The 15159-nt window shown below is 40.1% G+C and overlaps 2 protein-coding genes across 11 annotated transcripts in view; one reads left to right on the forward strand and one right to left on the reverse strand.

Annotated features, from left to right (window-relative positions):
• Positions 1–10969, reverse strand: part of lrp2a (low density lipoprotein receptor-related protein 2a) — a 50596-nt gene extending 39627 nt beyond the window's left edge. For 4 of the 9 annotated variants that reach the window (XM_046053147.1, XM_046053143.1, XM_046053146.1 and 1 more), the window contains exons 1-12: positions 10676–10968; positions 9820–10374; positions 4907–5014; positions 4246–4368; positions 3711–3827; positions 3200–3310; positions 2936–3049; positions 2738–2854; positions 1993–2136; positions 1763–1882; positions 1119–1247; positions 514–683 (exon numbers count right to left, since the gene is read on the reverse strand). In XM_046053147.1, the coding sequence (XP_045909103.1) occupies positions 514–683; positions 1119–1247; positions 1763–1882; positions 1993–2136; positions 2738–2854; positions 2936–3049; positions 3200–3310; positions 3711–3827; positions 4246–4368; positions 4907–5014; positions 9820–9889 (1323 nt within the window). In that variant the 5' untranslated portion in view covers positions 9890–10374; positions 10676–10968. Of the gene's footprint in view, positions 1–513; positions 684–1118; positions 1248–1762; positions 1883–1992; positions 2137–2737; positions 2855–2935; positions 3050–3199; positions 3311–3482; positions 3582–3710; positions 3828–4245; positions 4369–4906; positions 5015–9819; positions 10375–10675 lie in introns of those variants that run through there. The other 5 variants (XM_046053145.1, XM_046053151.1, XM_046053149.1 and 2 more) reach the window with 5 other exon arrangements.
• Positions 10678–14868, forward strand: zgc:172182 (coiled-coil domain-containing protein 89). 2 transcript variants are annotated; one of them, XM_046053152.1, is made up of 7 exons: positions 10678–10924; positions 12202–12665; positions 12854–13005; positions 13089–13225; positions 13323–13399; positions 13492–13591; positions 13686–14868. In XM_046053152.1, exons 1-7 carry the CDS (start codon positions 10865–10867, stop codon positions 13770–13772), a joined length of 1077 nt encoding a protein of 358 aa, XP_045909108.1. In that variant the 5' UTR covers positions 10678–10864; the 3' UTR covers positions 13773–14868. The 2 variants fall into 2 exon arrangements, with proteins under 2 accessions (XP_045909108.1, XP_045909109.1); XM_046053153.1 differs by having other exon boundaries at positions 10681–10924; positions 12875–13005.
• Positions 14869–15159: the final 291 nt, after the last annotated feature.

Genomic DNA, 15159 nt, shown 5'->3' on the forward strand with positions numbered 1-15159 from the left:
ATATGTCCTAGCCTTTCAGCTCAGTGGCTGCAGTTCAAACCATTGAGGAGCCAAAGCATACGCAGAACAAAGACTTTTTAGCTGGCCAAAGAATGCATATAGATGGACGGTGCCACTGAAAACAAATACAGCACGATTACTTTGAACAAGATCAAGTTACAAAAATTGCACCCTGGTATGTGAACATCATACCAGCCTATCAGACAGGTTTCAAGATTAGGCCATTTGGATTCCATTCCACATCTACTTCCCTTCATTATGACCCAGCCACAAAGGAGCCAATAGCTATCCCATTATTATAGTATCAACATGGCTGATATTTTAAAGGATAACTGAAAGAATTCCATCCTGGCCAGCTCCAGTCGAACTTGTGTATTTACTCCAACAAGAAACTGGTCTACTCCCTGTAAACTCTTACCCGGGCAACTAAATATTCCATTAAGGTAGTGCCCTAAACATTGTAGTAAATAGGGACAAATGACATTGGCTATGGAAATCGGATTGAAAAAATACCTTATTCTGAATAGTATCAGTCCAGAAAATCCTATGGAGATTATAATGGAAGTCCACTCCCACTGCAACACCTCTGTTCTGTGAGTGAATCAAAGTGCGCAGATTGTTGCCATGGATGTCACCTATTAGCAGGTCTCTGCCATTAGAAAATATCAAAGAAGGAACCCCAGCTGCAGACATAACAAAATAGAAGTTACAAAACACAGCATGAAAAAGTTAGGTTACTATGCATTCTCAACTAATATCAGAGGAAATTTACGGAATGTAGCACAATAATTCAGATCCCTGACTCAGACTAATACTACTAGTACTTTCTAGCCACTATCATTATTACTATCTTTTCACTAAAGCTAAAGGCAGAGAGGTCAGCCTCTCAGTCAACACTATTTCTATGTTGCACAAAGGCAAGAGACTAACTAAAACAACATTCAGTACGCAATGATGCACCAGAAAGAAGTGCAGACGCTCAGTACAGCAGCCACAGTGATTGGCAAACAGGAAAGGGGGCTATGCTAATGGGACTTGGATAGATTATTCACACATTCAAAATCTGAGCATACTGTATATAAGACAATCGGTTCAAACAGAGAGGAAATGACACTCACTTGAGACATCAGCTCTGCAGTATCTGTGCTGCTCAAGCATGTAGCCTTCTCGACAGCTACAGTGATGGGAACCTATGCGGTCCTCACACAGCTGGTCACACACGCCCCACATCGAACAGTCATCAAAGTCTTCAGCATGAAACCAAAATCACAGCAGATTAGGATTATACACTGATTTCTTTTGTTTGTGTCAAATTAGACTTTTAACATGTTTTTAAGACAACAACAAAAAACTGTATTGAAATATAAATCAACAAAATTTCCCGTCTTTCCCATTCATTTCTTACAAATTAAGCTATGAGCCCCAACAGTTTGTGTGCTGAACTTTTGAATGCTAACAAAAACACTTCTAGATCTTGCAAACCTGATTTGAGTTTATTAGGCTCTGGTCAGAATAAGAACAGTGTCAGTGTATGCACCAAGTTTTCTTATTTGGGTAGAGCTGTGTACTATCCTGTGATTGAACATCTGTGTTGTTAACAGAATGATGTCCCTAGCAATAGCTACTGCTAATCTTATTTACTGAGCCGAAGTAGATACGTTCTATTATATGGACAAGCACTGAACATCCCAACTTATCCTTGCAACTATGTATATAAAGAACAAATGTCAATCAGGGTGAAGTAGTCAGTGAAGGAATATACCTATACATGAGCGACTATTGTTGCTGCTGACAATGTATCCAGAAGGACAAGAACAGGTCCCTCCATCAGGGGAAGCATGACAACGATGCTCACAGCTCAGAGAGGCACATTTCCAGATACCTTACCAACACAGAAACCAAATTAGTGAATTGCATTATTTCAAGTTATTAGATTTGACCGTGTCTGTGATATTAGATGACATAATGTGTACTAGTCGTGCTGGTACTAACTACAGTTGCGTCCAGCAGTGGTGTTAGTTTCATCCTCTCCCTGGGGACAGTGAGCGGTCCCATCACACAGCTGATCCATGGGGATACACAGGCCAGAAGATGGACAGTGCCATTCTCCAGGGTAGCACTCCTGTGGTACGTTATCTGCAGACAAAACAAATTCATAATTTTTGTCTGTGCAGGCTTACGCATAGAAAAGGATAAACAAAATAAGAAAAAAAGGACAGTAGAGAGTTTTACATGTGTTAGCCTGAACTAAAACATAATCAGTGTTCATATATGTGAGGTGTGTATTAAAGACAGGCAGCCTTATATTCATAGGAATGTAGTACTGATCTTAAGAAAACTGTGACTAGGACTTTATTACCAGGGAAATCACTGTCACTTTAAATCGATGCAGGGGAGTGGAACTTTGAGGGGGTCACATGGGGGGCTCAGAGGGCTTCTGCCGCCCATCCTCTAAAAACACACACTCTTCACAGCCGTGTGGAGGAATTCTAAAGCCCTTTGGGGGGCTGCGCGATCTGTGCCACAAAGAGGCATTTGAATAACACACTTAAAGGAGCACAGGCATAGCGTCTTGCCAGCCCAAACCAACCATGGAGATGAATCAGGTTTACACAAAGAGTTTGAGTTGTTACCCATGCTAGTGTTCCTTAACCAGCCCGATGTCTAATGTTTCTAGTCCTAGCAGTAAAAATTAACTAGATTTTGGACATTTGGTTTCCAACAGTTGTGCCCATACCGCAGCCTTTTTCGTCTGCATTGTCCTCACAGTCATCCTCTCCATCACAAAGCCAGACTTGGTAGATGCAGCGGCCACTGGGGCAGGTGAAGTAGTTTCCTCTACATGTAGGATATGCTGCAGGTGAAGTGGAGCATATTAATACACAGAAAAGATCTGAAACTAAGGGTAGAGGGTAGAAAGACAGAGGCTACATACTGCAGTTTAGCTCATCACTTCGGTCCCCACAGTCATCGTCATGGTCGCAGACGTAGCGTTGAGGAACACACACCCCATTATGACACGGGAACAGACCCGTATTACAGTGCTGTGCTAAAGAAAACACAACCGAAAATCGCAAAAAAGATCGATTTGGTGATGATGTCATGCTATGGATGGAATAGCTTTTTTGGTTAAATTTTTTTGGAAGACTCAACTATGACTTCCACTTAAACTAAAATTTCATAAGAATTGGCTTCTTACTGCAATTTGCCTCATCTGAGCCATCACGGCAGTCAAGTATGTGGTCACATCGCTGGGTCCGGTTGTAGCATGCCCCATTAGCACACCTCAGCTGTGTACACTCGGGGTAATCTGAAAGATTAAATCATCATCAGGATAACGTTATACATTCAAATCAGCTTGACAACTGTGTTCTTTTGAGCCTTTAAAACAGGAAAAGCTCAGCGAATGGAGACTCAAATTTAACGCCACCACCATAACAACAGCATTTGCCACAGCATTCTTTATGCAATTGTGAGATTACCACAGTGTGTAGTGCTGTGAGTCTACCGTGTCAGCTCAATAATGGCATAGCAGCTGAACTTCAGCTTGACTAATCCACCAAGGAATCTGCAATCAACCTCTGACAACAAGAAGCATATTGTGGCCCTTTCTGTCAGTCAGCAAGCCTCTTAATCTTAACAAATTGATTAAAATGCCACAGGAGACTGAGATAATAAAAAAAAAGGAAACCACCCTGTAGAAGACTTACGGCAATCTCTCTCATCAGACCCATCTGAGCAGTCTGCCAGACGGTCACACCGGTATTCTCCTGGGATGCATGCCCCGTTACTACAGCTGAACTGGCCACTGTTGCACGTCCTTCCAGCTGGGAACAGATTGGGGAGTGACTTAGCAGCGCATTGATATAGGTACTGAACACATTTCCTCAGTCCCACAGACACTTTGGAGGGTTCATTTTAAAAGATCTTATTGTACACACCCACATACTTTCATCAACATATCAGGAATATTTAATTTAATGTAATAGTGACAGACATAAAAATTACATTCTGGATTTGAATAATTCCATTTAAATAAGTGTGATAAAAAGTAGTTTCAGTAAAGCACTGGACCAAGCAGATACTAAATGTGTAAATACAGTATATGTGATGAAAATATATATTTTAAAATAGGTATAAGTGTTCAGGTGGTTCAATCTCAACTCATCTGAAAGACAACTGGATAAAAAATAAATAACATATAGAAGCTCCCCTAAAGAATTTCGAATAACATAATATACATACGGCAGTGTTGCCTCTCATCTGAGCCATCCTCACAGTCCTCCTCATCGTCACACACCCAAACATCAGGGATACACTCGCCGTCACTCAAACACTGGAAATGACTGTCATCACATGTTACCTGAGCTGTTGGAATACACAAAGAGCATTTCATTATTTACAGTAATCCAGTGGTGGATACAGTACTGTACTTTTCGAGTAAAATTTTACTTGTACTTTTACTTGTTACTTGTACTTAACTTGACTGTATTCATTTGTGCTACTATATACTGCTGCTGCACTACAGTTATTAGGGAAATACTGTACTTTAAACTTGACAAAAATTTACTTAGCAGATAATTGTTTTACCTACAAAACATATAGGCAATTTGCAAAATTTGATGGATGCATTGTCATAGATTAAAGAAGAGTACTTTTACTTTCACAGTACAGGTACTATGTTGGCCTACAACAGTGGTTCTCAAACATTTTCTGTCACACCCCCCATCAAAAGCCCCCCAACAACTTTTGTTTGTTTAATGTCACCACATGAATCATATTCATGCATCTTTAGGTCCAGTCAACATCCACAACCCCCCTGAAGTGGATCTACCCCCCCCCCCCTACACACACACACACAGTTTGAGAAACACAGGCCTACAATATGATATAATGAGTAACTCACGGCAGCCATGTTCGTCAGAGTCATCCACGCAGTCTGAGGTGCCGTCACAGTGCCAGTCCCCTGGTATACATCGGCCTGTCCCACAGCGAAACTGCCCCAACTCACATCCTACACATATTTCAAATTGAGCATAATTCAGTGCGTGATTTTAAGCTTTTTCTTTCACACTTTTACGATTCTTATCCATAGTTAGTACTTTCCATCAATGTTTTTGCCATTTTATTGTATATTTCCTTTTGTTTAATTATGTAAAAAAACAAACAAATGTCATCCGGTCCATCCTGGGTCCTTAGGGAAAGGGGAAAAAGCTATAAAAAATATGGTCACAAAAAGAGATTTGAAACATTCATATATACTCTGTATTTAATAAAAACATGGCATATGGGGGCAGCGATGCCTTCCACTGATGAAGCATGCTGTTAACAGCATTGACAAGCCTTGGAGACAAGCGTGCCAGCCATCCCCCCAACACTTACACAACCTTCACTGCACTCATCCCGAGCCTCCTTTTGATGTTCTCACTGAGTGGCATATGTAGAGATAAGGTACCACCACTCTACCTTCCCTGACGTTTTCCAGCAGAGATTGATTCAGGCAGCATAGTTCAGTGGCAGAGCACTCCATCAGACCCGTCCAAATAGGAATGTGCAATTCTGATTGTCTCTCTGACAGCCTGATTTATGGAGCATGCTGTTCCTGTCCGGTCTGAAATGTAATTGGAATAAATAGTGGTACTGGGTGGTACCGCAACCATTTCAACCTAAATTCTTCGTGAGAAGAGCAACGAGGTGATGACTGGTGGTGCACACATGGGGTTGGTGGTCTATCTGGTGTGCTGTCTTATCCAGCATTTAGGAAATATTCTTTCCTTCTTGATCAAAAATGTTTATACTTGTAAATAAATATTGGGGTTTCTTATCTCAAATCAAATGTTGCAGTACCCCATAGCTTTAGCTATATAATCCCACTATAATGGCTTAAGTTACTAGTTCTAAGGAATTATTTAAACATGGTATAACATTTTTAGGCCATGTGTGTTTACCTAAGCAAAAAATTTAATGTCTTTAAGGTTGATAGATGTGTGAATGAGACAATTATTGCATTTAGAGTCACAGGTTTATCATCTCCTTTATGTAATGTTCTCTTTTAAAGATGGATGAACTTCCACAACAGTTGTGGATTCATTGCCTGTGCTCCAGCACTAAAAGCCTTGCATGCGTTCCGATCAAGAATTTTTGTCTCAGATTAATTAGCCAGCACACCACCAAACTGCTTTACGGCCAGCCCAGCAAGACAAGCTGTATATTTAACTCCTTCAGCAGGTATCCAGGAGACTAACCTTTTTTTCCTGCTCAGTTTACTAATGATAAAATTGCTCACAATCTGCTCAAAGGGAGCCTTTGTTGAAAGTTAGTGATCCCAGAGGTTTCAGCATTATCTATAGCATGGTAGCAGGCACAAGTGTTGCATACAGTAGAACAGCTAGATGCGCTGTATTTAACAAAAATACAATATCTTATATCTAACAAAAATACAATATTTCCCTCAACAATGAAGGACTCATTCAACACATCTAAGTATGAATGCCCAGACATCACTACTGTCTGTACAGGACCACAAACGTTAAAAAACTGAATGTCAAATATGTAACAATAAAATAAAACAGTAAACATTTGCAAAACAATTGAAAGATTTTTATAGTTGCCATACATTCACAGCTAGGCTGACAACTTAAAACCACATATGCTAAGGAGAAACCAATCTGCATGAGGCTTTCAAATGCAGCCAGTGTTTCCTGACAGTATTACTTCTGGGAAAGGTGACAGCTACACTGAAGCTGAACCTTTCAACGGCACTATCTCCTGAGCAGGTTCTTCTTACATTCTGAAAAGAACGTTGTCTTTGTAGCTTTTCCTAAATCCTCCAATTTCTATGTCTTCATCCTGACAAAGTCACAATTTCACTACGTCAATCAATATAAGAGAAGGTAAAGGCCGGGGTGAATGGTTCAATTCTGCTATTAAGAATATTTAACCTGAATCTGATGATCTGTCCCTTTAATTAGTTTTTTGGCTGAGTGTTTTTGTGTTATTTAATGTTGTCCTTTCCCTTCTTTCTAGGCTTGTCTTTTCTAATTAGCAACTTAAACCCACAGCAGGAGAGAGCACCGCACTATCCATGCAGGAAGATAAGGGCGCCTTACTATTGCCCAACAAAGAGCAGTAGAGGAATTTTCATTAGAATGAAGCCCCCCCAAACGCCTTAAACCCCACTGTGAAATTACAATGGCACAAAAGAGGTGCCAGCAGGGATGCAAACTCATAACTGGATGTGTCACCCTAAAAAAAGGCACTTTGGAGATGGACAGCAGAAAGCAGAGTACAGTAAGGATTACATCCTGCAATGAGGTAAAACAAAAGTGGAACATAAGTTCCTCTCTCACAGCCACCCATTAAGAAAACACCTGTCAACTGGCACTGAAACATCTCTTTCTTGTCATGGGGCGCCTGAAAGATGCCTTCAAGCTTTCATCAATACCATCTTGTTTTGGCCCAGCCCTCTGCACTCACTGAATGTGTGTGGAGAAACGTGGAGAAAACGGCTGCTGGCAGCATGAAACGCTGGACCCGTCCATGCTGTCAGAGCGAAGTGCTGCTGCCTATTTCATATGGAAATCAATGCAGCAGAATGCAGTCAATTGCCAAACAAGTGACTTTGGCTCTTACTGCTACACACAAAACAGTGAAAAAAACAAGGGGCTTTGGCAGTGGCATGGGAGCAAAAGGAAGGAATAAATGGTGAGAGGAATAAAACTTTGGTCTGGTTAGAACTGCGGAATACTCAACATGATTTTTGGTATGTGCCTTAACAAAGACATGAGTAAAAGAACCGTAAATTAAGATGTCACAATGCAGTGACACAGCCAATGGACAACTTCTATTTCCCCTGTACAGTGAGTCACAGCTCACCAACTGTCAGTGTCTGTAACTTAGACTGAGGGAGCTGCAGGAAAATAAAGGATCTGCTCTCAATTTGTGCCAAATGTGTTCCTTTTTCTAACGAAGTGTAACTGTTGCACAAGGATTTAGGCTCTTACACCGGAAAGAAGCCGGCATGTGTGAGGTTTTACATGCACATGATGCCCAAGTTTGTGTGTCTTGAAAAGTTTGAACACAACGGAAGAAGCTTAAAAACAGGTTTGATCAAATCAAGATAAGCCCCACAACTAACCAAAATACTTCATTATTCTGTTTCATATTCCTCTTGTGAAATACAAAATTGCAATACCATTAAAGTTCTTACTGTAAATAGGTTATCAAGATTTCACTGGGCAATGATCAATGGAGAAAACAACTCAGTTTACTGACAAAACATGTCTGGAACAGCAAAAATGGCAGAGGATAGTTAACAAACCAGCACCATGAAATCCCCTCAGACCGTCACATTAGCTATTAATGCCAGTGTAAGCATTCTGCAGCAGCATCAAGCCCAAAGGCTAGATAATGTCTTACAGAAGGTCGGGGAACAAACAATTATCAAACTAAAGGATATATGTGGAGGATCAAGCAGAGATTAGATAAAGTACCCTGTCACTTCACAGTAAAACTACATAAATAAACCATTACTAATCTTTCTGCGTATATTATTAAGTGACACATCTTTCAGTCTGATCCAGATAGCCTTCAGGAAGCACTTGTTACTCAATATAATATGAAATTGCTATTAAAAGATCAGGTTAAAAGATAAATTATTCAGTGATTTTTATTTATGCAGCCTACATCACTGTCTGTTAATCACAACAAATCCAAGCTAATGATCAATGTGAACATACTGACAAAGTCTACTGAGAGTCTGTGGTTTTAGTCAACTCATCATTTTGTACCCCTCAGTTGTCATCAGCAAATTTCAGCTACAAGTACTGTGGCTGCTGTAATTTGCATGGACAGTCCACCTTTTCTTTTGTTGTGTGTCTATTAGCTCATGAGGAAATATAAAAGAATAGGTCCAGGAACTTTGATAATAAATAAATAAGAAAGCTGTAGCCATGACCTTACTCGTGGTACAGTTTTTTTCTTAACTTCAAACTGCTCCTTAGGTAGAAATGGCTCCATTCTGCAGCAGCTGCAGTGTAATTAGTTGCTTGATTCACACTAAGGAGCTTACATACTAAGGGTTGAGCAAAAGAAAGCAGATTACAATTTGAGAAGTAGGATCTAGCTGTGCTACAAACACAAGCGACAAACACAAGACTGCCATGCATAAAGAGCAGTGTCCCAACACTTTGTCACCGCCTCACATCAAGTAAAACAAAGTTCTTCCTAGAGCTGGAATCAAGTTTGAATCAGTGGTTTGCAGCGTAAAGTTTGCTCCACTGAGTGAGATTTGTACCAGCAGCTCTCAGTCCTCACAGATTGTCTGTAAGTCACATGCTCTTTTCTGTTACCTAGCAACAGTAAAGCTCAGGCAAAGGTTCCTCAGGAGAACCTCAAATCTGTGTGAGGACGGCTTTGTGCTCAACCTTTAAAGTAAAACTACGTGGTAAAACATTTAGCTCTAGAGCCAGCATTACTTTACCCAAGTAGCCACATCAGAACAACTGGAGGAGACTGTGTACTTCTATTAAAACAGTGGCTTTTTGAATCATCCACAAGGTTATTTCAATGTGTTCAGTTAATTTATCCCATCAACATTTAAACTATTACTCATTGGATGGAAGAAATAAATACAGATTTTATTCAGCAACAATTCAATTTCAGTTTCCCTGCACGGTTTGTTTTGATGAGCAACAAGTGCACTGGGTGACTCACTAGTAACACAACAACTCTGCAGGTCCTCAATGTATCATTCAGCTGACAACCTGTATGAATGTTAAAAAAAAATGTTTAAGGGGGGGTGGGGGTCACACTACTTACCTTCAGAGTGGCACCATCTAACACAGCATATGAAGAAGAGAAAGAGTTTGAGTAGCAGTGATGTCCACATTCTGGCTGGTCCGTCCAGCTCCGCTGTGCAGATGGAGGAGCTGTAGGGACTGGGGCTGGGATGCTGTTGCTTTCTTCTGTCTTTCTTGGCCCGCTAGTCGATGAAAAGGGGCGTGCACAAAGGCCAGGACAGCCGCTCCCCCAAGCCAGCCTCGGCCCCTCCGGATAAATCCCTCTGGCCCTGGAATCTGCATAATGCCATGCAGGTCCGACTTGTCCCGAGTACCGGTAATTTTTCACTCACAGCGGGTTATCATTCTCGGGTTATCATGTTTATTTGCTCCGCATTTAGGTGCCTGTGGGCGTTTGAGAGGAAATTAATGATGAGGAGTAATAAAAATATAAAACTATGAAGAGCTGCAAATTGGGTTGTCCGGAAGGACCAGACGAGTCACGTAATCCCGATGTCCCTGGTTCGAGTTTGACCAAGGACCCTCCCTGGTTGCATGTTATACACGCACTTCCCCACACCAGGCTTAATATAACCTACGACAGGAAAATGCAAATAATTTTAAGTGAAAATGATTCGAACAGTGTCTTAAGCCATACGGGTACAATGGGATCTCTTAAGGTCCATTAAGAATATTTCCCTATTTCACAAGTGACTTAAATGCATAAAACAATTAAATCGACGGTACATCCGCTAATTAACGTTACGCCTCCAAATGAAAACTGACACATACAATCAAGTTACTAAAAGATGTACCAAAGCGATTTTAGCAACAGTAAAAAAAAACAAAAAACTACTGACTTTTCCACCATGATTAAATTTCGAGATGACCCATACCTTGACAGTGAATGTGGCTGATCTGAAGCCCAACACCTCCATCTTGCGGCCGAGCAGGAGCACCAGCGTTTCACCTGCAGCTGTGCTAAATCAGAGAGTACTGGTCAAAGATGGTTTCTATTAGCGACGAGTAACTGAAACTTGAAGATGAATTCTACAAAGCGTTGATGGGGGGTATTTTTTCTCATAATGGGAACTCCACAGACAAATGCAGAAAACTTAATGAAGGTGGAGGGCAACAACACGGAGGTATGTAAAACTTATCGATGAAAACGATAAATCTGCGGGGTCTTCGTTGGCGAGAGTGTGTAAATTAACTTACTCTTACGTCTCCTAGCTAACGGTTGGTTTAGCTAAGGTTTAGCTAACCGTTAACTTGCTAGTTTGCTAATGAATAACGTTATACTTTTAACTGAATGTCAAGTCATCTTACTTGCGCAACGGTCACATAATCTTAAATTACATACGAGTGTATTATGTCTTTAAGAAAACTTGAGACTTGCTGAAAAACGGTCCCATATAGCTGAAGTAACTTCGCTATAAGTTATGTAATGTTAAATACGTAAAAAAGAGCTTCAACGTTTGTAACGTTAGTAAAGTAAGCTAACAGCTTACAGCAAACGTTACTCTCTTAACACGTCAGTTGTTGATATTCTGCCCACCTGTTATCTAAAATTGTGCTAACTTAATTCTCATGTGATAAAATCGCTACTTTCCTCTAAAAGTATGATATTCTGAGTTTATTTGAGCTCATGTGTTTGGCAACGTTACACTAACGTTATGCGCTCATGTACAATGGGCTACATGTAACATTACATTGTTTAAGAAGTTTCTGACATCTAATCTAATCGTTAATTGTAAGCATTAAATATTACCATTTTATTCTAACGTGACTTTTTACAACTGTACATGCCTGTACATTACTACATTTCACTGCGGTCAAATGAGCCGTCACTCGCATTTTCCCAACGCCCCTTTCAGCAAATACTCTACAACTGTTATTTGATAACGTTAATGCTTTATATACAAATATGAGCTGAAATAGTGGAATGCTTTAACCCAACTGTATATAAAGTAAAGGAAATTTGTCAAATGAGCCATCTTACACATCGTAAAGCACTAACCTAATAGCAATCCAATGATATAACGTTATAACATTATACCAGTGACAGGAACCATTCTGCCTTCATAACGAGTACTTTAACTTTTGATACTTAGTATAATTACAGTATATTTAGCTGATAATACTTTTTGTTGACAGCTTTTGCTTAAAATAATTTTTACATTGTTGTATTGGTACTGTAAAGTATCTGAATAGTTCTACTGTTGAACAGTCCTACTCTTGAATTGGACTTTGTTGCTACCTCTTTTTAACAGTTAACATGTTTCTGTGATGCCAATATGTAATTTATATTTTTGATTTTTTTAATGCGGGGGCATCCTATAAAAATAGTGACAGCATAATTAAGAAGCTGCCAAAAGCAACTGTGTGTCATATTTTAACACAGGGTTTTCCATATTTTCAGCATTTGGATAGTATGCAGAAGGCACTGGAGAAACTTCGAAGCCTTTCTCCAAAGGACACAGGGATGCTGCGGTCCAGAATAGATGAACAGTCAAGTCTGATCTGCATATTGAAGCACAGAGCAGATGAGCTGCTTCTTCGCTGTGATGCCCTGCAGAAAATCAATACGGAGCTGGAGGACAGAGTAACAGACTACCAGAAAAAACTGGACAGCGAAAGAAAGAAAGCAGAGCTATTGGAAAAGAGATTTATGGATTTAGCTGCCAACAATCAAGGCATTATTGCTTTCATGGACGAGCACAAAAAACAGAACGCCCAGTTAAAGCTGGAAAACAAGCAGCTGCAGTCAGAAAATGAAACACTTTTCTCCCAAAAATTACAAGATAAGGAAGTGTTTGTTCAAAAACTGATGGAAGAAATCAAACAGCTGACAGAGAAATACACAAATAAGGAAAATGAATATCGGTAAGAAGAAGAATAAATGAATAGTGCTGAAAGATCAATCTATTGGTCAATTAACAGAAATTTGATTATCTTTTCATCCTGTCAGTAATTTGTCCACTAAAACTGCCAAACATTCTCTTGTTTCAGCTTTTAAAATGTACATATTGGCTGTTTTTCTCTCTGTTATTCTTAATTGAATACCTTTGCAGTATTTTACATCTGTGTTTAAGGGAGAAATTAGCTGGATGCCAGTCAAAACTCCAGGAACAAGCAACTCGGCATCAAGCCAAAGAAGCATCGCTACTTGATCAATTGCATGATGCTCAGCAACAACACAGAGATGCTGTGGAGATGTGCAAAGGTGGGTATTCAATATTCTATTATTCTCTGGAGTGCAACAAAATGCAAGCACTTGTAAACTTGTGGCATTCTCTCCATGATCAGACCTTAAGCTGAAGCTACAAAAGGCTGAAGAACAGCATGCTTTGAAGGAAATCAACATGAGAGGAAGCATAACAAGCCTCACCAAAGAGAAGGACAAATTATTGCATCTGTCTATGAAAAGAGGAAAAGTAATACAGGTAAAAATAATAAGTTATTTGTTCTCCTCACTGAACTCAAAGCCCTGCACAGATGAACCAATCACTTTATGCACACACAAATTGGTCTTCAATACAGGAGAAACAAGAGGAAATCCAGCAGCTGGAGATAAAATGGAAAGAAGAGAAAAAAGCCAGGGCCAAAGCAGAGGACAGGTAAAGGTGCATCAACAAAACACTACTGCTTAATGGAAAATTCTGAAGTGTGACATTGTCCATGTCTTTATTTGTCCCTGACATTGCCTCAGGTTTGAACAGGAAGCAGAAGCGGTTAATGCAGATGTAAAAGTGAAGTCTCTCCAATCCGCTCTTGATGAATCCACATCAAAATATGGGAAGTTCAAAAAGGTTAGTAAGAATATGAAATATTGTGTTATTGACAGTGGCCTATACAAGTCTTAGAACATGCTCAACATATTTTCATATTTTCATTACTTTACAGGACTTTGAAGCCTTCAAAGAACACAGCACCAACCTCCTTATGCAAGAAAGGGAGTTAAACAAGAAACTTCGCCACCTGATGGGCTAAACGTCAGCCTTATTAGGCATTAGGTTTTTTAAATAGCTAAGTCAAAAGAAAACTGAAATTGTGTTTTAACAAATAAATACAGCTCACGGACACCAATAATTTCATGGTACAAGTTGTAACCCTTATGGATTTGCTGTCCCACTCCAGCAAACACAGAGTCGCCACTGGGAGCCTTGGCCACATTGTTGATCAGCTCCATAATCAACACAGTCTTGCCAACACCAGTGCCGCCAAACAGACCTGAAGCAAAACAACATGTAGAAGAATCAACCATCATGAAATGCGTGTATGAAAATGTGAGTGCAGACCAAAATTAAAATAGAGTGTCAGATAAACCACCAGCCAATCTCCACTTTAAGCAGAGGGTGCCAGCAGATCTACCACTTTGAGGCCAGTGACCATGATCTCCTGCTCCACACTCTTGTCTGTGAACTTTGCTTCAGGGTGAATATCAGCAATTCTGCAAGATACTAAAAAGTTATTTTAAAATGTGCTGTTAAAAAAAACAAATTGTCATCACCAAACAGGCTCTGTACTCCTGCTTGACTGTTCCTTACTAAAACCTCCCCAGCTGCTGCTGATAGTTGCTTAGCCTTTTTTGTATTTTTATATTTATATCCCCAGTAAGAACAAAAAGGCTTGCAGCTGCTACAGACAAGGTTGGGAAGTCAACAAGTACTGAGAGACAAACTTGGGACAATGTTGATTTTGGTTCTTTTGGGGGATTTTTATGCTTGCACCAGAGTTGCGGCGCATGGACTGGTAGCTGAAGCCAGTTCACCTCCTGGGCACTGCCGAAGGATGCCTTGAGCAAGCAACTGCTCAGGACGCCGCACTGAGTGGCAGCCCCCTCACTCTGACATCTCTCCGCGTGTTGCTATGTTGCACTATACTTCAGGACACTATCTTGCTGTCTCCAAATGTGGTTGTTTTGATTATAGGCCTTATGTTTGTACTGTACACTGTTACGTGTCTGTTTCTGTTTAGCTTGCTGTCTTTTTGTTTTTTTTGTTATGTGTGTAGGTACACTGAGAGCAATGTAGAGTCATGTAGAGCCCTTTGTGTACCTGGCCATTAAAAGTTTTTATGATTACAATGCATGGAATTTTAATAAATCTACAAGACAAATAAGCAAACTTAAAATATATTAACACATCTGAGTGCTTTAGGATAGCATTGCTCATAATTTGTTGCCACTGAAACTCAAAAAGTTCAAACAGGCAGTGTGTGAGACACTGACTTTTAATGAGTTATTTGGAAAGGTGCGTAGTCCTCTCGTTTTTATGTCCACTTACTTACAGAAAGAGGGCACCACAGACCCATCTAGTAGGATTCGTTGAGGTCTGGTTCTACTGTTGCAGAAGTGTTCATTTATTTCATGAAATAT

This window comes from Micropterus dolomieu, linkage group LG07, assembly GCF_021292245.1.
Source record: "Micropterus dolomieu isolate WLL.071019.BEF.003 ecotype Adirondacks linkage group LG07, ASM2129224v1, whole genome shotgun sequence".
Taxonomy (NCBI): Eukaryota; Metazoa; Chordata; class Actinopteri; order Centrarchiformes; family Centrarchidae; genus Micropterus; species Micropterus dolomieu.

Excerpts from the sequence above, each read along its gene's own strand:
- zgc:172182 (XM_046053152.1), top strand. The coding sequence starts at position 10,865 with ATGGGAACTCCACAGACAAATGCAGAAAACTTAATGAAGGTGGAGGGC. Across the intron at positions 10,925-12,201 it reads TGGAGGGCAACAACACGGAG|CATTTGGATAGTATGCAGAA; the intron begins GTATGTAAAACT and ends CCATATTTTCAG. Across the intron at positions 13,592-13,685 it reads AATATGGGAAGTTCAAAAAG|GACTTTGAAGCCTTCAAAGA; the intron begins GTTAGTAAGAAT and ends ATTACTTTACAG.